The 20,763-nt window shown below is 44.2% G+C and overlaps 1 protein-coding gene across 4 annotated transcripts in view; it reads left to right on the top strand.

Moving 5' to 3' along the window:
* The first annotated feature begins 453 nt into the window (after nucleotides 1–453).
* Nucleotides 454–20,763, top strand: part of MED24 (mediator complex subunit 24) — a 127,469-nt gene continuing 107,159 nt past the window's right edge. The window contains exons 1-3 of one of the 4 annotated variants that reach the window (XM_073572600.1): nucleotides 454–841; nucleotides 3,398–3,536; nucleotides 18,986–19,068. In XM_073572600.1, the coding sequence (XP_073428701.1) occupies nucleotides 3,407–3,536; nucleotides 18,986–19,068 (213 nt within the window). In that variant the 5' untranslated portion in view covers nucleotides 454–841; nucleotides 3,398–3,406. Of the gene's footprint in view, nucleotides 842–2,949; nucleotides 3,079–3,397; nucleotides 3,537–18,985; nucleotides 19,069–20,763 lie in introns of those variants that run through there. The other 3 variants (XR_012231600.1, XM_073572598.1, XM_073572599.1) reach the window with 3 other exon arrangements.

The raw sequence follows: 20,763 nt of genomic DNA, 5'->3' as shown, positions 1-20,763 counted from the left end.
CATATGAAGGTTATATATGTAAAGCTGCATTCACACATCCCAGCACTGTTCTTGTTTCTTCTTTGATACTATATTTCCCCATAGGCCACGTTCACATGATAGGATTTTAGGACAGAGTGCAAAGAACAAAAACGGACAGCACTCGGACCAATGTTATTCAATATGACTGTTCTGAGGACCGTTTGCTTTTTTACGTTATGCATGAAAAGGCAGAATGCAATAGACTGTTCCGTATTTTGGATGAGTCGCCCATTCAAATCAATTCCACTACTTTTTTCTTACACCACATGCACACATCCAGTATTTGGTCAGTATTTTACCTCAGTATTTGTAAGCAAAAAAACAGGAGTGGGTGATAAATACAGAAGTGGTGACGGGTTTCTATTATAGTTTTCCTCTGATTGTTCCACTCCTGGTTTTGGCATACAAATACTGAGGTAAATTACTGACCAAATGCTGAATGTGTGACCGTGGCCTTATATCTCCAGTCTGAAAACCAATATGGCTGTACAAGAAGTGTTAAAAATCCTTTACAGTTTCCCCTCACGATAAAATTACAACCATTAACTATTTGCAAAGCTGAAGTAATAAACCCATCAGAATCCGTCGGGTGTCTGCTACACCTCATGCAAAAAAAAGAAATTCGGTATCAGCCTCAAGAACGCAGCCAGCCCATAACGCACCTTCTACTTTCCCGCCGGGACTCGGGAAACAGAAACTACAGTTCCCAAGAACCTTTGCGGCCAAGCGTGACGTCACTCTTCGGCGACTCGGCCAATCTGTTGCGAAGAGCTGTCATGGCGGCTGCTGTTTCAGAGGCTTGATTGTGTTGTGATCGCTGGTAAGGAGGGATACAGCTGTGGATAATGGTGGGGATCGGGGAGTTCTTGTTTGAGCTGCCTGAGTGTAGACAGCAGAGCTCTGCTTTATGTGTGCAGTGCTACATCTTCTGCACTCTGCTAATAGAGCAGATGATTGTGAGATCTGACTCATGTAATCTTCGTATTTACCCATGTGGCTATTATATGACTGTAAAGAATCTCAAGAAAAACTGAATTCTCATTGTGAATAGTCTTCATTTGCGTCTACAGCTTCACTGCAGACCCATGTGTTTCCATGGTTATAGACTATGAACGGACCCTGCGTAGTCTGGGTCTGCAGCCCTGTTTTCTCTCCTCCGTCTCTACTACTTGTAGATCTTACATGTACATTAGTCAGGTTGTGTTCACATCTGCATTAGAGGCTCAGTCGCAGATGTTGCCACGGTGTCGGAAATCTGATAGAACCTATGTTAGTGTCCGATATGGAATAGGCTTGGCGCTGCCATCATGTTCCTTGTTCTGCATTTGGTTGTATTTCCTAGGACATAAGTCAAATGTGAACAGAGCTTAAAAAATATGTTGCTTGTTTACCCAGCACTACATCTGTCCTTAAATCGGTTATCTAGGACTATTGAATTTTTTTTTTTACTACAGGCATAAGAACCAACAGTCAGTTGCTACCTGCCTTCCTGCTGTGCCTGGTGCCGATCTCTGCTGGAATAGAGCTGGCACAGACCGCTCCTGACGGCAATTCTGTGGCTTCCGCTGACATCACATCAAAACAGCAGCTGCATCTCTTCTGCTGTATTGACTGGCGTGGCAGGTGATGTCATGCTGATCAACATCCAACTCCCTGCAGCCTAACTGTGGGGAGCCAGCTGTCAATCAGCATGAAGTCGGCAGTCACGCCCCATCAACAAAGCAAGTGGAAGAGCTGATCTGTTGACATGGAATAGCTGAGTCGCTGACAGGAGCTGCTATGTAATAGTAGAACAGGCAGTTGCTTCTGTAAGGCCTCTTTCACACATCCGTTTTGCGCCGTCAGGCGAGATCCGGCTTTTTTTTGTAAAACCGGATCCGGTGAAATGCAATGCCGGATCCGGTTTTTCCCCATTGACTTGTATTAGCGCCGGAGGGCATTGCGGTTCGTCCGTTTTTTGCCGGATCCGGCTATTTGGCTCATTCCGGCGTCTGGAAAAAACGGCTACTGTAACGTTTTTTGTCTCCGGCGAAAAAGCCGGAAGCGCCGGATCCGACGCTTCCGGCTTTTTGCCACAATGAAAGTCTATGTGCGCCGGAATGCGCCGGATCCAGAAAAAGACGGATCCAGCCACCGGATCCATTTTTTGAAGTCTGCGCATGCTCAGATCCAATTGGCCAGCCCCCAGGAAACAGATATAACCTGCTAGACGGATCCGGCAGAAAAACGGATCCGTTTCTACAGTTGTTCAAAATTTACGCCGGATCCGTTTTTTCTAAAAAATAGCCGGATCCTGCCTGACGGCAAAAAACTCATGTGTGAAAGTAGCCTTAGCAACTACCTGCCTGTTAGTTTTTTGCTGCCCATAGTGGAAAAAAAGAAAAATGCTCCCATACAACCCCTTTTTAAGATTCAAATAAAATTGGCCTCTAGATAACCACATTTATACTTTCTGGTTATCATGAAGCAGTGTTCTTGGGGATTCCTGATAATCGGCCAGTGTAAACAGGCTGCTGACCACACAACGCTCGTTCGTCGGGTGGAATGATTTTTATACTTGCACACAAAACGATCTTTAACCAATAGTTCTGTGCTCATGGGATGCACGGTGGGCTTGTCTAAACGGCCATCATCAGACAGTGTAAATAAACCCTTAGAAGATTTGATCCAGTAAGTTAAAGCTCGAAAAATTGTGAAAATAAAATCATTAGATTAATTAAAAGGGTTTGTCCGGGCTTGTAATCATGAGTCTTTTTGTTGGATTGGCTTTTTTCATTTCACAGATTTCTTGCCGCTCTCAATAGACAGATTTGTAACACATGAGGCAGCTGTTCCCTCATTCCGGCCCTGCAAATCTGTCAGCAAGATAGTCTGAGGTCTCCTGATGGATCTGCTGGATAGTAGAGACTTTTGCTGAAATGCTGTCACAGCTAAAGCGTACAATTCCAGTAAAAACATTAGTTTAATGAATTATTAGTTTTTGATTTATAGGTTCTTTAAAGTAACCCTTTAGTCTTGGTTATCATTCAACATTGCATTCATAAGTGTCCTATGGAGGTATGTGGCAGATATGGATTAAGTGAGGTTGGGTCTGCTCCGATTGCTATAGCAGGTAGTTGTGACCTCTCAAATTTGCATGTTACATTGCTTTGTGGCAATTTTACTTTTTAAGTCTTATGGCTAAGGCCAAAGAGAATTATTATGGGCCTGAGGAAGGTATTTTGCCCACTGTGGCCATGGTCTGTCTTTGTGCGTGAGTCCACTATAGGATAAGAAGCTGAGCACTACTCATATAGCAGTTCCCTACATTGTGAAGTTATTGTTTGCTACATCCATGTCATATTTTTAAGAAAAATAACCTTTTTTTTTTAAACAGATTAGTAAAATGAAGCTGGTAAACTTGAAACAGGCCATTCTGCAAGCCTGGAAGGAAAGATGGAGCGATTACCAGTGGGCTATCAACATGAAGAGATTCTTCCCTAAAGGAGTTACCTGGGACATCTTGAATTTAGCAGGTTAGTTAAATTCCTAAATCTTCCGACTTGAAGCATTTGAGCCACAACAACATTTACTACATTTCCACTACATAGATGAAAATGCATGATCTGTGTTGCTTGGGCCATGTCAATCATTAGAGCAAGGGCCCTGAGTCTTCTATTCCAGAGAAGTTTACACGGACCAACTGGTGGCATGATAACGACCGCTGATTGGTAAGCCTTTATCGATAGACAGTCATAGAATGTTAGAGTTGGAAGGGACCTCCTGGGCCATCTGGTCCAACCCCCTGCGCCATCTGGTCCAACCCCCTGCTCAATGCAGGATTCACTAAATCATTCCAGAGAGATGTCTGTCCAGTCTCTGAAGACTTCTATTGAAGGAGAACTCACCACTTCTCGTGGCAGCCTGTTCCACTCATTGATCACCCTCACTGTCAAAGTTTTTTCTAATATCTAATCTGAGTCTCCTCCCATTCAGTTTCATCCCATTGCTTCTAGTCTTTCCTTGTGCAAATGAGAATAAAGATGATTCTTCTACAATGTGACAGCCCTTGAGATACTTGTAGATAGTTATTAAGTCTCCTCTCAGTCTTCTTTTTTGCAAGCTAACCATTCCCAAATCCTGCAACCATTCCTCATAGGACATGGTTTACAGACCGGTCACCATTCTGGTCGCTCTTCTCTGAACTTGCTCCAGTTTGTTGATGTCTTTTTTTAAAATGTGGTGCCCAAAACTAAACACAGTATTCCAGATGAGGTCTGACCAAAGAGGAGTAGAGGGCAATAATGACTTCACATGATCTAGACAGTATGCTTCTGTTAATACATCCCAGAATTGCATTTGCCTTTTTTGCTGCTGCATCACACTGTTGGCTCATGTTCAGTTTATGATCTATTAGTATACCCAAGTCTTTTTCACATGTGCTGTTGCTTAGCCCTATTCCTCCCATTCTGTATATGTTTTTTCATTTTTATTGCCCATCTGTAGAACTTTGCATTTTTCTTTGTTAAAAAACATTCTGTTAGTTGCTGCCCACTGCTCTAGTTTATTCATATCTTTTTGAATCTTCTCTTTCTCTTCTCTAGTATTAGCTATCCCTCCTAGCTTTATGTCATCAGCAAATTTACTCAGTTTACCCTCAATTCCTTCATCTAAATCGTTGATAAAGATGTTGAACAATACAGGGCCCAGGACAGAGCCCTGTAGTACCCCACTTGAGACATTCTTCCATCTGGATGTGCAGCCATTTACGACCACTCTTTGGGTCCGATCACTAAGCGAGTTATGAATCCACCTAACAGTCATTTAAATGCCTGATTACATAAGCAGACCAAAGTAAACGATGCATACTGAGTGATCTTTGTCGCTCAGTGCGTATGTTGCATTTTTCTCAGCGGTGTGAGTCCTGTTTACACAGAACAATGCACTGTCGAGAACAATTTTCTTTTATGCTGCACAAGGTCATTTCACCAAATGAATGAGTATTTTTCTTGTTCATCAGGTGATCGGTGTCCTGTTTACATGTCAAGATAATTGCGACACAAGCATTTTTAAGAACACTTGTTCACTATTATCTCACAGTGTAAAGCGGTGGTCACACTTTTTCATTAAATCTACGAATTGGTGGGACATCCTGCGATCATATATAGTCAATTATCCTGTGGACAGATGACCGTCTGATGAATAGCATTTTGTGCACTGATAGGATTTTTTTTTCCAAGGGAATGTATCACCTGCACAGAATCGTTGATAAAACTCCTAACAGTTGTTAGAATGAGGTCTTCTTCCTGACCTGAGGGGTTTGAGTACAGCAGTGGAGGATGCCCTTGGTTTCTGTTACAGGACCTAAAACCTGCACATACATTATTGATGGGGCTAATTGCTACATGTTTCTACTTGTAATATTTTAGTTAAAAATGTGTGTGTGTGTGTATATATATATATATATATATATATATACAGTGGGGGAAAAAAAGTATTTAGTCAGTCAGCAATAGTGCAAGTTCCACCACTTAAAAAGATGAGAGGCGTCTGTAATTTACATCATAGGTAGACCTCAACTATGGGAGACAAACTGAGAAAAAAAAATCCAGAAAATCACATTGTCTGTTTTTTTTTTCATTTTATTTGCATATTATGGTGGAAAATAAGTATTTGGTCAGAAACAAAATTTCATCTCAATACTTTGTGATATATCCTTTGTTGGCAATGACAGAGGTCAAACATTTTCTGTAAGTCTTCACAAGGTTGCCACACACTGTTGTTGGTATGTTGGCCCATTCCTCCATGCAGATCTCCTCTAGAGCAGTGATGTTTTTGGCTTTTCGCTTGGCAACACAGACTTTCAACTCCCTCCAAAGGTTTTCTATAGGGTTGAGATCTGGAGACTGGCTAGGCCACTCCAGGACCTTGAAATGCTTCTTACGAAGCCACTCCTTCGTTGCCCTGGCGGTGTGCTTTGGATCATTGTCATGTTGAAAGACCCAGCCACGTTTCATCTTCAATGCCCTTGCTGATGGAAGGAGGTTTGCACTCAAAATCTCACGATACATGGCCCCATTCATTCTTTCATGTACCCGGATCAGTCGTCCTGGCCCCTTTGCAGAGAAACAGCCCCAAAGCATGATGTTTCCACCACCATGCTTTACAGTAGGTATGGTGTTTGATGGATGCAACTCGGTATTCTTTTTCCTCCAAACACGACAAGTTGTGTTTCTACCAAACAGTTCCAGTTTGGTTTCATCAGACCATAGGACATTCTCCCAAAACTCCTCTGGATCATCCAAATGCTCTCTAGCAAACTTCAGACGGGCCCGGACATGTACAGGCTTAAGCAGTGGGACACGTCTGGCACTGCAGGATCTGAGTCCATGGTGGCGTAGTGTGTTACTTATGGTAGGCCTTGTTACATTGGTCCCAGCTCTCTGCAGTTCATTCACTAGGTCCCCCCGCGTGGTTCTGGGATTTTTGCTCACCGTTCTTGTGATCATTCTGACCCCACGGGGTGGGATTTTGCGTGGAGCACCAGATCGAGGGAGATGATCAGTGGTCTTGTATGTCTTCCATTTTCTAATTATTGCTCCCACAGTTGATTTCTTCACTCCAAGCTGGTTGGCTATTGCAGATTCAGTCTTCCCAGCCTGGTGCAGGGCTACAATTTTGTTTCTGGTGTCCTTTGACAGCTCTTTGGTCTTCACCATAGTGGAGTTTGGAGTCAGACTGTTTGAGGGTGTGCACAGGTGTCTTTTTATACTGATAACAAGTTTAAACAGGTGCCATTACTACAGGTAATGAGTGGAGGAAAGAGGAGACTCTTAAAGAAGAAGTTACAGGTCTGTGAGAGCCAGAAATCTTGATTGCTTGTTTCTGACCAAATACTTATTTTCCACCATAATATGCAAATAAAATGAAAAAAAAACAGACAATGTGATTTTCTGGATTTTTTTTTCTCAGTTTGTCTCCCATAGTTGAGGTCTACCTATGATGTAAATTACAGACGCCTCTCATCTTTTTAAGTGGTGGAACTTGCACTATTGCTGACTGACTAAATACTTTTTTTCCCCACTGTGTGTGTATATATATATATATATATATATATATATATATGTGTATATATATATGTGTATATATATATATATATATGTATGTATATGTGATGTGTGTGTGTGTGTGTGTGTGTGTAAAAAATAGGAACAGCACAAAATACCTTAGAGCAGTGCACGCTTCTCCAGACACCTTAATGTCCTTAGATAATAGAAAATATATATATTTATCTTCTACAAAATTCAAAATGGAACCAGGAGGCACTCCTGTAAAAACAGCTCACTTATTCACGCATGTGACTTTACAGCTAACAAGTCTATTTCAGGCATATCAAATCACTGAATAATGTCACTTACTTAGGCTAGTTTCACACTAGCGTTCTAAGGTGCAGGGCCGCCGCTAAGCCCCGCCCCGGCCACGCCCCCTCCGGTCAGTTCCTCCTCGGATCGCATGACGCTGCATGCGATCAGTGTACCCTATATTTAGCGTTGGGTATGCTGGTCGTGCGCTGGTATGACTTTGCTGGCGCGCCCAGCGCACAAAAATGCAACACAGCGTGTTTTTGTGCGCTGGGCGCAGCGCCAGCAAAATTATACCAGCGCACGACCAGCGTACCCAACGCTAAATATAGGGTACACTGATCGCATGCAGCGTCATACAATCGGAGGAACTGCCTGGAGGGGGCGTGGCCGGGGACGGGGCTTAGCAGCGGCCCTGCGCTGTGCACGAGAATGCTAGTGTGAAACTAGCCTTACAACCACATTATTCTACAATTCATAACTGTTTTCGTTCATCGGACATCTCCAAATTGTCATTAGTTGGTGTCACTCCATAGACATGCCAACGTGCAGAATTATAATGCCAGACTGAGCGATAAGTGTAATTATTCTAAATACAGTTAGGTCCATATATATTTGGACAGCGACAACATTTTTCTAATTTTGGTTCTAGACATTACCACAATGAATTTTAAACAAAACAATTCAGATGCAGTTGAAGTTCAGACTTTCAGCTTTTGTTTGAGGGTATCCACATTAAAATTGGATGAAGGGTTTAGGAGTTTCAGCTCCTTAACATGTGCCACCCTGTTTTTAAAGGGACAAAAAGTAATTGGACAGATTAAATAATTGTAAATAAAATGTTCATTTCTTGTACTTGGTTGAAAACCCTTTGTTGGCAATGACTGCCTGAAATCTTGGACTCATGGACATCACCAGACGCTGTGTTTCCTCCTTTTGGATGCTCTACCAGGCCTTCACTGCGGTGGTTTTCAGTTACTGTTTGTTTGTGGGCCTGTCTGAAGTTTAGTCTTTAACAAGTGAAATGCATGCTCAATTGGGTTGAGATCAGGTGACTGACTTGGCCATTCAAGAATATTCCACTTCTTTGCTTTAATAAACTCCTGAGTTGCTTTGGCTTTATGTTTTGGGTCATTGTCCATCTGTAGTATGAAACGACGACCAATCAGTTTGGCTGCATTTGGCTGGATCTGAGCACACAGAATGGCTCTGAGCACCTCAGAATTCATTCGGCTGCTTCTGTCCTGTGTCACATCATCAATAAACACTAGTGACCCAGATAATGCTGCACAGTGAGTGGCCCCAGATAATGCTGCACAGTGAGTGGCCCCAGATAATGCTGCACAGTGAGTGGCCCCAGATAATGCTGCACAGTGAGTGGCCCCAGATAATGCTGCACAGTGAGTGGCCCCAGATAATGCTGCACAGTGAGTGGCCCCAGATAATGCTGCACAGTGAGTGGCCCCAGATAATGCTGCACAGTGAGTGGCCCCAGATAATGCTGCACAGTGAGTGGCCCCAGATAATGCTGCACAGTGAGTGGCCCCAGATAATGCTGCACAGTGAGTGGCCCCAGATAATGCTGCACAGTGAGTGGCCCCAGATAATGCTGCACAGTGAGTGGCCCCAGATAATGCTGCACAGTGAGTGGCCCCAGATAATGCTGCACAGTGAGTGGCCCCAGATAATGCTGCACAGTGAGTGGCCCCAGATAATGCTGCACAGTGAGTGGCCCCAGATAATGCTGCACAGTGTGTGGCCCCAGATAATGCTGCACAGTGTGTGGCCCCAGATAATGCTGCACAGTGTGTGGCCCCAGATAATGCTGCACAGTGTGTGGCCCCAGATAATGCTGCACAGTGTGTGGCCCCAGATAATGCTGCACAGTGTGTGGCCCCAGATAATGCTGCACAGTGTGTGGCCCCAGATAATGCTGCACAGTGTGTGGCCCCAGATAATGCTGCACAGTGTGTGGCCCCAGATAATGCTGCACAGTGTGTGGCCCCAGATAATGCTGCACAGTGTGTGGCCCCAGATAATGCTGCACAGTGTGTGGCCCCAGATAATGCTGCACAGTGTCTGGCCCCAGATAATGCTGCACAGTGTCTGGCCCCAGATAATGCTGCACAGTGTCTGGCCCCAGATAATGCTGCACAGTGTCTGGCCCCAGATAATGCTGCACAGTGTGTGGCCCCAGATAATGCTGCACAGTGTGTGGCCCCAGATAATGCTGCACAGTGTGTGGCCCCAGATAATGCTGCACAGTGTGTGGCCCCAGATAATGCTGCACAGTGTGTGGCCCCAGATAATGCTGCACAGTGTGTGGCCCCAGATAATGCTGCACAGTGTGTGGCCCCAGATAATGCTGCACAGTGTGTGGCCCCAGATAATGCTGCACAGTGTGTGGCCCCAGATAATGCTGCACAGTGTGTGGCCCCAGATAATGCTGCACAGTGTGTGGCCCCAGATAATGCTGCACAGTGTGTGGCCCCAGATAATGCCGCACAGTGTGTGGCCCCAGATAATGCCGCACAGTGTCTGGCCCCAGATAATGCCGCACAGTGCCTGGCCCCAGATAATGCCGCACAGTGCCTGGCCCCAGATAATGCCGCACAGTGCCTGGCCCCAGATAATGCCGCACAGTGCCTGGCCCCAGATAATGCCGCACAGTGCCTGGCCCCAGATAATGCCGCACAGTGCCTGGCCCCAGATAATGCCGCACAGTGCCTGGCCCCAGATAATGCCGCACAGTGCCTGGCCCCAGATAATGCCGCACAGTGCCTGGCCCCAGATAATGCCGCACAGTGCCTGGCCCCAGATAATGCCGCACAGTGCCTGGCCCCAGATAATGCCGCACAGTGCCTGGCCCCAGATAATGCCGCACAGTGCCTGGCCCCAACATGTTGCTGCTGCTGCCTCTGTTACAAAAAACCCAAAAAACTGTATACTTGCCTCCTGCTGCCCGTTGATCATCAGCGTTGCCGGGCTCTGGAACAGGGACGGGTGAATATGCCCCCCCGTTCATACTAACCCCCTCCTGGCGCAGGTCTCTGCAGCGTAGCCCCTGCTTGTTCCATGTTCTCGGTGCTGCTGCTTCAGCGGTCACGTGGTACTGCTCATTAAAGTCATAAATATGTGCATATTCACGAGTTTAATTAGCGGTACTACGTGACCACTGAAGCAGGAAGAGCAGGGGCGCTGAGAACATGGAGCAAGCAGGGGGGCTGCAGAGAAGAGCCAGGAGGGGATGAGTATAATCTCTGACCCCCCCCGACCCCCCCCTCCCCGGTATAGGACTCGTGTATAAGCCGAGAAGGGGATTTTGAGCCCAAAAAAATGGACTGAAAATCTCGGCGTATATACGGTATATTAAATATAATCTAATACCTTGCCATGAAGTCTCTGCTCCTCACCAAGCTTGTACTGGGTTACAACTAGGTGTTCGGACCATCATTTATCTACTTTGCGCACTTCACATCTTGCACAGTAGTTGGTGGAAGTCATCTGTTCACACTAGTCTCCTGTTTAAAGATGGCTGCGGCTGACTATTATCACCTACTGCACTTGCACAAGATGTAGCGCCCGCGCACTAGGTAGATGATGTAATTGTATAACATAGCGCGCAGCTCTTCAGACATGAGTACTAAAATGCGTTGGATGCCGGGATGGCAGCGGCGCAGTGCATCTGGCGAGTTCATTGATTAACCCCTTGTGGGTAGAGTGATAATTTACACTATGAATAATTTAAAGGGATATTCCCATCTCTGTTGTGAATTCGCTTTCTGGCCTACCTCTGGTTACTGCTGAAGGTGGTGGAGCTGGTCAGGTTGACGAAGGGGTTGTGAGTTCTCTTTCTGGGCTCCCTCTGGTGGTTACTGGAGGTAATGGAGCTGATCTGATTAACAGAGGCTTGCCACCTGATAATGAGGACGACGATTGGCCCCTGGGAAACAGCAGGAAGGAGGGGGCCAGCCACAGAGTGGTGGGGAGGAACAGAGATCCCCTGTTGTGGCTGCACGCGCTTGCCAGCTTGAACAGCCGGACACATTAGATATAGCAGAGCCGACGCTCAAAGATATATTTTCTGTGGTAATTTACAACAAGTCTGCCCTTGCGGCTTTGAACAGTCGTGTGGATGATTTAAAGGGAGAGATGGCTGCGATTAATGCTGCAGTGCGCAAAGTTGAACAGAGAATGGAGGTGGTGGAAGAACGGGTGGGAAGCGCTGAAGACCAGGTTAATGAACTGTTGAAAAGGGAAAAAAAGTATGTGCAACGTATAGCTGAACTGGAATTTAAAACTGATGATCTGGAGAACCGCTCCCGTAGGAGCAACCTGAGGATTGTGGAGGTACCAGAAAAAGCGGAAGGAAATAACCCCACTGAGTACATTGAGTCATGGCTGAAAAATACTGTAGGAGGGGATGGTCTCACTAAAATGTTTTCCGTTGAAAGAACACATCGTGTGCCCACCAGACCCCTGCCCCCAGGATCAGCCCCAAGAGTCATCTTGGCCAAAGTTCTGAATTATCGGGACCGGGATACTCTGCCGAGGAAAGCCAGGACCTGTGCGGAACTTACCATAGATGGCAATCGCATCTCCATATACCCAGACTATTCTGCAGCGGTTCAAAAGCTCCGGATGACGTTTGGAGAAGTTAAAAGATGACTACGAGACATGGATGTGCGCTATTCAATGATCTACCCAGCTAAGCTGAGAGTTGTAGCTTTGGATCGAGTGCACTTTTTTCAAAATCCAGAGGAGGCGACACTCTGGCTTGACTCTAACATAAAGAATATCAGAGCGAGACGGACCCGTTGAAGCATACTCTGAGTGATGTTGAAACAGTGACTAACTGTGATTTAGTTTGAATTTGTTAAGTTCATGGTCATCTCTGAGATGAAGCAATGCCATGTTGGTTTATGTGGGTTGTGTTCGGCGGCGCAACGCTTATTGCAGTTTGATAAATGTGGACGGGAGAGTAATTGGAGTTCAGAGCTTGTATTGCTAGGCTGTAAAAACGCCCTTCTTGATCTCAAATAGAGAGGGAGAGAGAATTATTTTCAGCTTAAATGCTGTGGGAGACAACTAATTTTTCGGGAGGGGGATGGGGGGGATGGATGAGAGTTATTTCAGTTGGAAGGTTGGGACAGGGGGGTAGAGGCGGGAAGGGGGGGGGACCGAGATTTCAGTTCTAACGTGTCAAATGTTTGGTATTGCAACATATCATGGGGGGTAGAATTAAAATACTAAGCTGGAACGTTAGGGGTCTCGCTAACGTCTCAAAACGGGCCGCTATTTTACAATATCTGCTGAAGCTGAGGCCCTCAGTGATTTGCCTCCAAGAAACACATCTGGTAAAAGACAAAGTAGCTATGTTACAAAAAAGGTGGGTGAGGAAGGCTTATCACTCGACGTACTCAGCCTATGCTAGGGGAGTGTCGGTGTTGATCCACACTTCTACTCCATATGAAGAAGTGGAGGCTACAATAGACAAGGATGGGCAATACGTGTTTATTGTATGTAGGATATTGAATAGATTATTATGTATTGTGTCTTTGTATATCCCTCCACCATTTTCTGGAAAAAAGATACAGGAAATTCTGGACTTATCCGGGAAAAGGACTGGGGTCCCGTTGCTTGTAATAGGTGATGTGAATAATATTGCAAATGATCATTGGGATAAGGGTAAACATGCGGGGAGCAGAGAGGGAGGGAATGTGACACCTTTTGGAAACTACATGAGGGAAATTGGTTGGATAGACTTGTGGAGAGTTCGGAATATGGAGAGCTACACTTACTCGTGCTACTTGGCGACGTATGGATCCCTGTCTCGCATTGATGTGGCTTTGGGAAATGAGGGGATGGATAACTTGGTTCAGGAAGTGCAATATTTGCCCAGAGTCCTATCGGATCATTGTCCACTGGTGATATCTCTACAATTGGGAGAACGGGGGAGGTTGACAGGTATGGGAGGGAAAATTCATTTGGTTACCGTTGCTGGATATGGGAAAGATAGGAGAGGAACTGGGGGAATTCTTTAGGATAAACGAAGGTAGTGCAGAGGGTCATGTAGTCTGGGATACTATGAAGGCGTTTTTGAGAGGGATTTTATTCAGAGAAGTGTCTCGATATAAGACTAGGTCTCAAAATCTAGACAAAGCAGTGATGGAGGAATTAAGGGTGGCTGAGGAAGCATTGGGTGCGCAGTGTACTAAAGCTACGCAGACCCGCATGAGAGTGGCCCAGTCGGAAGTTAATAAACTTCACATCCGTAAGGCGGAGAGACGGCGGGCATTTCAGAACGAGGCATTCTATGCGGAGGGTGAAAAAGTGGGGCACCTGCTCTCAGTGATAGCTTCGGCACAACGGGAATACTCACATGTATATGCAGTTAAAACTAAGGAAGGTAATGTGGTTACACAGGGGATCAAATTCTGGATGTATTTAAACAATTTTATAGTGAGCTATACTCCTCAAAGATACATAAAGGTCAAGAGGAGATGGACAGGTATCTGAGGGCGATTAAGCTTCCTAGATTAGGGGAGGAAGACAGAGAATGGATGGATAGGCCGCTTGCAGCGGAGGAGTTGAGGGTGGCACTGGCGGACATGGCGGGAAATAAGGCCCCGGGGGCGGATGGCATTCCGGCAGAGGTGTATAAAATTTTTAATGAAGAAGTAATAACTTAATTGGAGAAGGTATTTAATGAGTCGTTGGAGAGGGGAATGTTACCTACATCTATGAGAGAAGCCATTTTTGTGGTCATTCCTAAAGCTGATAAGGACCCATTGAATCCGGAGTCCTACAGACCTATTTCACTCCTTACGGCAGATGTAAAGATTCTGGCGAAGGCCTTGGCCAACAGACTGACCCACGTGATTGATAAAGTAATCCACCCAGATCAATCGGGATTTATGCCCAATAAATCTACAGCAATCAATTTAAGGCGGCTATATTTAAATATGCAAATTCCAGCCGAAAATGCTGGAAAGAGAGTAGTAGTGTCTTTGGATGCCCATAAGGCCTTTGATTGTGTAGAATGGAAGTACTTGTGGTCGGTTTTGATGGGCCTTGGGTTCGGGCCCAAGTTTATATCTTGGGTGGGGTTGCTATACTCCTCTCCAACGGCAAAAATTAGAGTGAATAATGAATTATCTGATAGTTTCTCATTACATAGGGGTACGAGGCAGGGATGCCCATTGTCTCCGTTGCTGTTTGCCCTCGCCGTGGAGCCTCTGGCCACTAAAATAAGGGATGCACAAGAGATAAAAGGATTTGTCTATGGAGTGAAGGAGGAGAGGGTGTCTTTGTATGCCGACGATATTTTGTTATTTTTGGAGGAATCAGGGGAGAATTTGGATAACGCGGTGGCATTAATTGAGGAATTCGGGAAATTTTCCGGACTCAAAATCAATTGGGACAAATCATGCATAATGCCCATTGATGAGGTAGACAGGGATATGGGGGAGGTGGAAAGGTCAGCAAAATTGAAGGTAGTTTCGGGATTTAAATATTTGGGGATACAAATCGCCCTTCCTTTGACTAGGTTTGAAGAACTTAATCTAAGCCCTTTGCTACAAAAAATTTGTTCCAAAATATCGGCATGGAATAAATTACATCTTTCGGTAATTGGAAGGGTAAACCTTTTAAAAATGATTGTGATGCCACAGCTTTTATATGTACTGCATAGTTCTCCAATTTGGATCTCGCAGAGTAGGTTCCACAAAATTAAATCGCTGTTTGGCGAACTAATATAGCGGGGGGAAAAGCCCACGGTTTAAACAAGAAACTTTGCAGAGGCCAGAGGAGGAAGTAGGTTTGGCGCTTCCCAACCCTTGGGTTTATTTTTTATCAGCACAATGCCAGCATATTGGAGGATGGGGGGTGGAGACGGGACAGGGACAATCGCCTAGTAGTGTGAGATATTTGTTTGGAAAATGGCCTCTGGGAGAGAGTTTGGAAGGGGGGCAGTTTTTAAAATTAGGCTCTCGGTTTCCTACTGTTCTCCTAATTCATAAGGTATGGGAAAAAGTTAAACAGATTAGGGGTGTCACGGGCCTTACCAAATACTCTCCTGTATGGGATAATATAAATTTGCAAGAATTCGAGCAAATGGAAGGATTTGGGCCCTGGAGAGAGGCAGGAATCAGAAGGATGGGACAGCTAATGGGTCAGGGGAGACTTACTGTAAGTCATTTGTGGAGCTGCAAACAGAATTCCAGTTACCGCATTCAAATTTATTTCATTATAAAAGAATTCAGCATGCGTATCGGTTGCAATGTCAGAAAAAACTTATTGAGATCCAGTTTGATATCACGCTGGCCTCCATTTTGGAGAACAGCGTGACAAGGGGGGCAATCTCAGAAGTGTATAGAGATTTATTATTCACTTTTCTAGTCAAACATCCCATCAAGTCTAGAGTGAAATGGGAAGCTGAATTGGGAGAGATAAATGACGATAGATGGGAATCTATTTTAGAATATGTGCCTAAGATCTCTATGAGCGAACCTGGGAGGATGTCTCAGCTATACGTAATTCACAGAGCTTACAGAACTCCCGATTGACTGTTCAAGATGGGTTTGAGGTCCGATTCCGAGTGTCCACGATGTTCGCAGGAACGGGCAGACATGTTGCACATGCTGTGGCATTGCCCTAGATTGTCTGCGTACTGGACAGTTGTATTGAGTCGGATTGAATTGATATATAGGTGTGCAATCCCCAGAGACCCTTTCGTCTGTATATTAGGTTATGTGGAAGAATTAGTAGCGGTATCCATGGTCAAACTGGCGATTGCTAGACTGTTGTTCATAGCAAGGAAGTTGATCGCTCGGTTCTGGATCAGAGAAGAGCCTCCGACTAGACAAGACTTTCTTACGCAGGTGGAGCATATAATCTCATTGGAAAAAAGTATTTATACTAAGAGAAATAAACTTGATGTATTTCATAAGATATGGCAGCCATGGGTAGAATGGAGTTAGATTTGTGGGGAGGATGTATTATGATATAGATGATGTTCATAATAAACAATTATATATGGCTGTGGGAAAGAGTACCGGAATAGAAATGAGGAAGACACTGAAGGGGTCTCGGAGGAGGGGGATAGGGGGGGGGAAAGGGGGGGGGGGTTTGTTCATAAAAATATATGATTATATGTGAACAATTGCTTGATGTCATATATGTTAGAATTGTTATCATTAATAAAAATTTATCTTTATTAAAAAAATGAGGACGACGATTGGAGATCTGGGGTTTCAGACTGGATTTAAGACAGCTGACTCCCTCTATCCCTGCTGGTGATTTTTTCCTGCCTCCTGAGGTCTTAGTTTCCAGCTCAGTCCCTGCATGCTCAGCTAAGTGTTCTTTTGCTATTCTGTTCACATTTGATCTGGTTTGGTCTGTTTCAGTTTTGTGTGGGTCAGCAGCTCCGGCTGGGGCTGTGCTGAATCACCATCCATATGTTACTGCTTGTGCCAGTTTGTTTTTGTCCCTTATTAGATTGGCCTCTTTTTGCTCTGCTTTCAGAATATACCAGAGTGCTGATATAGCGGGCGAAGTCGTGCGAATTCAGTATTTTTGCATCAGACGTGTTGGACCTTTTTGCAGGGTTTTTTGCGTGATTGCAGACAGTGTCTTTCCTTTCCTTTCTTGTCTAGTCAGTGTGGGCCCCATCGTTTACTCTGTCTATTTTCCTACATGCGTTTGTGTTTTCATCTTGTCTCACCAACAATATATGTTTGGGGGCTATCTATTCCTTTGGGGTCTGCTCTGGGGCAGTTTAGATTTTCCCTTTCTTGCTTTAGGCTTAATTAGCTCTCCGGCTGTGCCGAGGTGTCTAGGATCATTGTAGGCACGCTCCACGGCTACTGCTAGTTGTGTGGATAGGATCAGGGATCTGCAATCTGCTTAGTTACCAACCTCTCTCTGGTTTTCTGTGGCTTAGCTTGGGCTTGCTCTCCTCCTTGGTGACCCAATCATAACACATCTCCTAGATCCTAACCAAATATGTAGGTGTAATTATATGTAATAATATTAGCAAATACCACCAATTAGAAAAGTAGCGTAGTTCTCCTGATTCTCTATGTCGCTTACACCATGTGCAGGGCATTGCAGTAGCTTGGTATCCATGGTTAAGACCACTAGCAACTAGCTGTCACTGTGTGATCGTAACCATGGATATCTAAGCTACTACAATGCCCTGGACATGGGGTAAGCGACGTAGCGAATTAAAAGCACTATATTACATTTCTAACTTGAGGCATTTGCCGATATTATTTTTGCACCTACTACATATTGGGAAAGGATCATACCCCTTTAAGTCTTGACTGGCAAGCTTTTAGTATAATTAATTACACAAATGCCTGTTTGTGATTAGAACTATCCACATTGTTATGGACATGGAGTGTCACCCAGTTATATTTCTGAAAAGCCCTATTTCCTGGTCCAGTTTCTTTAAAGAAGCACTGCCATTAAAGGTTTTATCCGCTTAATATACTCATATTGCAGTCATCATACTATATAGCACTGTGTATTTACAATTGCTCATTTTGACTTTCTCCCCAGCTAAGTCTTCTCTTTTCCATTAGATCTATGATATCACATGATTAAAAACTGACTAGTTGAATTTTTCTAAGCTCTATGTAGAAACAGGAGGTCAATTTTCCCTGCATGAGTCACCCCCCTCTTCAACTCCTGACCCATCAGCTCGGCTCTACCCTCCAGCGACATTGCAGTGAGGTAGAAGTTTACGTGTAGTTCTAAAGATGATTTGTAATAAAAACTGCAACCATAATGAGCCCAATGGTGTCTTATCTGGGTTAAAATGAGAAACAGGCAGAGAAAATCCTCACTTGCAAAGGTTGTGAAAGTCACAACCCCTGTCTTAGCTTGAAAAATCTTGGCAGCTGGAGATCCATATAGCGGTATATCACGTGCTAGCTGGAGAAAGGTGGAGGTAAATCCTCGCTGTCAAAGGTGTAAGATGTAGTAGTAGACCATAGAGATATAAATGCTGTTTTTATTAACACTTTTTGACGCACACGTGCTTCTTCCTCAGAAGAAACTATATTGTGGTTTTTCTTCAGGAAGAAGCAGATGTGCATCGAAAAACGTTGATAAATAAAAACCGCATTTACATCTCTACGGTGTCCTACTGCATATTATACCTTTGGCACCGCAGATTTACCTCCACCTTTCTCCAGTTTTCATATGCTCGTTCTAATGATGATTCATGCTTGGAAAAGATTTCCTGTTTCTACATAGAGGTTAGCAGTATTCAGCTAGTCAGTTTTTAATCACGTGATGTCAAAGATCTAATGGAAAAGAAATGAATTAGCTGTGGAGAAAGTCAAAATGAGCAATTGTAAGTCAGAGGTTTTCTGAAAATGGAGAACCCTTTTAATATCACATCATTATGAATTGTACACTGATAACGAAGCCCCGGTAAATCTTTGAATAATCTGGTCATGTTGTTCTTGCAGTGTTGCCTCCTTCTTCCATATTGTATTCTACATGTGGGACCTGCAGCCCACGGTCTTTGCCTGTTTTCCTATACATTTGTGTGCCTTCCAGTGCTGCTTTTTGCATTTACTGCTATTTCTGGTTGTTTCCTTTTCTCCCTACAGAAGCCCTTTTAGATCAGGCCATGATCGGCCCTGCACCCAACCCCCTCATCCTCTCCTACCTGAAGTACGCGATCAACTCTCAGGTACGTCGCTCCGGTCCACGTGCAGCAAGTTTGAGCCATTTATTCCACTCAAACGATTTCCAATAGAACCAATCGCACGGGAGCGCTCCAGGGAATTGTCTTCTTTTGGTCTGCCCGATAAGCAATGACTGCACGATCTGTCTGATTGTTCATTTCTTGCCTTAATTGATGTCTGCTTTATTTTATCAGAGAATTCCCATCTCTTTTAATGAATGCAGTCAGTGCAGGAGTCTCTTTGTACATGTGTAATTATACTAAACAGCTTTACCGCCCATTGTTCAGTTGTATGAATAGATGCATTGTACTTGTGTTAGTGAAAGTGACGGCGAAGGGATTTGTGTCTGAAGTTCTCCTATATTTCTTTCACTCCTTATATTATGTATGATGACGCTATAGCGCTCATATTCCTTCAAAATTAAGAAAATTATATTATAGTTTATGTATAAAAGTTAATGTGAGCATTGTATTAACTGTAAATACTTTTTGTTACCCATGGAGTGCAGTTTTGTATAGAGCTCTGTTCAGACGCTGAAGAAATGTAATGGACAGAAAGTACTACTACTACGTCACTGCTTCGTAACTGCAGCACTGGACTGGAGTATAGGCTTTCATACAGGATGGTTGGAAGATAAATTATAGTAGGAAGAATTGTAATTACATTGTATAACTTATTTATTTTACTCACTTGTACAGCGCAATTACGGTAAGTGCTTTACAGACATCATTGCTGTCCCCATTGAGGCTCACAATCTAAATTCCCTGTCAGTATGACTTGAGTGTGGGAGGAAAACTGAGAACCCAGAGAAAACCCACACAAACATGGGGATAACATACAAACTCCTTTCGGATGTTGTCCTTGCATTTGGACCCATGACCCTAGCACCCCAAATGCTAACCATTGAGCCACTGTGCTGCTTCTGCTGTGTATCATTATCTACACTAATCATCCAATTGCATGTAATGCATACTCGCCAGCAGTGTTCTTTCTAAATTGTTTTATCCAAGCTCAGTTACTTCCATTTAGTTACCTCTTTTAATATTGACCAGGCCAATCTGACCAGCAGTCCAGACAAGCTTGCTTGTGTGAACAGGTGCTCAATTTCAGACTTCCTGTGAACTGTTGGGTGTCATAACCTATCTTCTCTTTCTTGGCAGCTGCGCTCCCCACAAATCTCCACCATTCTTTTTTTTTTTTTTTTTTTTTTTACCACGTGTCCCACCTGCAGATATAATTTTTGGTATATGCAGTAATTAGTTGCAGAGTTAAAACTTATGTGAATCAGGGTAATTTTTTTTTACAAGTGATGTGTGAAGAGTCTAGTGTATCATATGAAATGATTTTTCAGCCTGTCCCCTCTTCCTCTGGCTTGTAAGAGCTGACAGGGAGAAATTCATCACAAGTAGGAGGCAGAGAAAGCAGACTGAAGAAAAGGATGTGCTCTGAATCTGCAGTCAAGAGACAGCAGTTTTATGTAACTGCTCTGTTACTTCTGCTCTTTAATAGCACTTGCTGCCTTTGAAGAGCCTGAGTTATCATGGGAAATGTAATCTGCTTTAAGTGAGCCATATCAGAAGTGAAGAATGACTCCAGATGGTAGCCAATGGATAATCGGCACATCAGCTAAACCAGCCAAGGCCTCTACGTTATTCATTCTGAATAGCTTATGCTATTATATAGTCATTTTTTTTCTGGAG

The sequence above is a fragment of the Dendrobates tinctorius genome, unplaced genomic scaffold (genome assembly GCF_039654945.1).
Source record: "Dendrobates tinctorius isolate UK_male_01 unplaced genomic scaffold, ASM3965494v1 ptg000032l, whole genome shotgun sequence".
In the NCBI taxonomy this organism is placed as follows: domain Eukaryota; kingdom Metazoa; phylum Chordata; class Amphibia; order Anura; family Dendrobatidae; genus Dendrobates; species Dendrobates tinctorius.
Note: the sequence above shows the minus strand (reverse complement) of the source record. Positions and strands in the feature narration are given on the sequence as shown.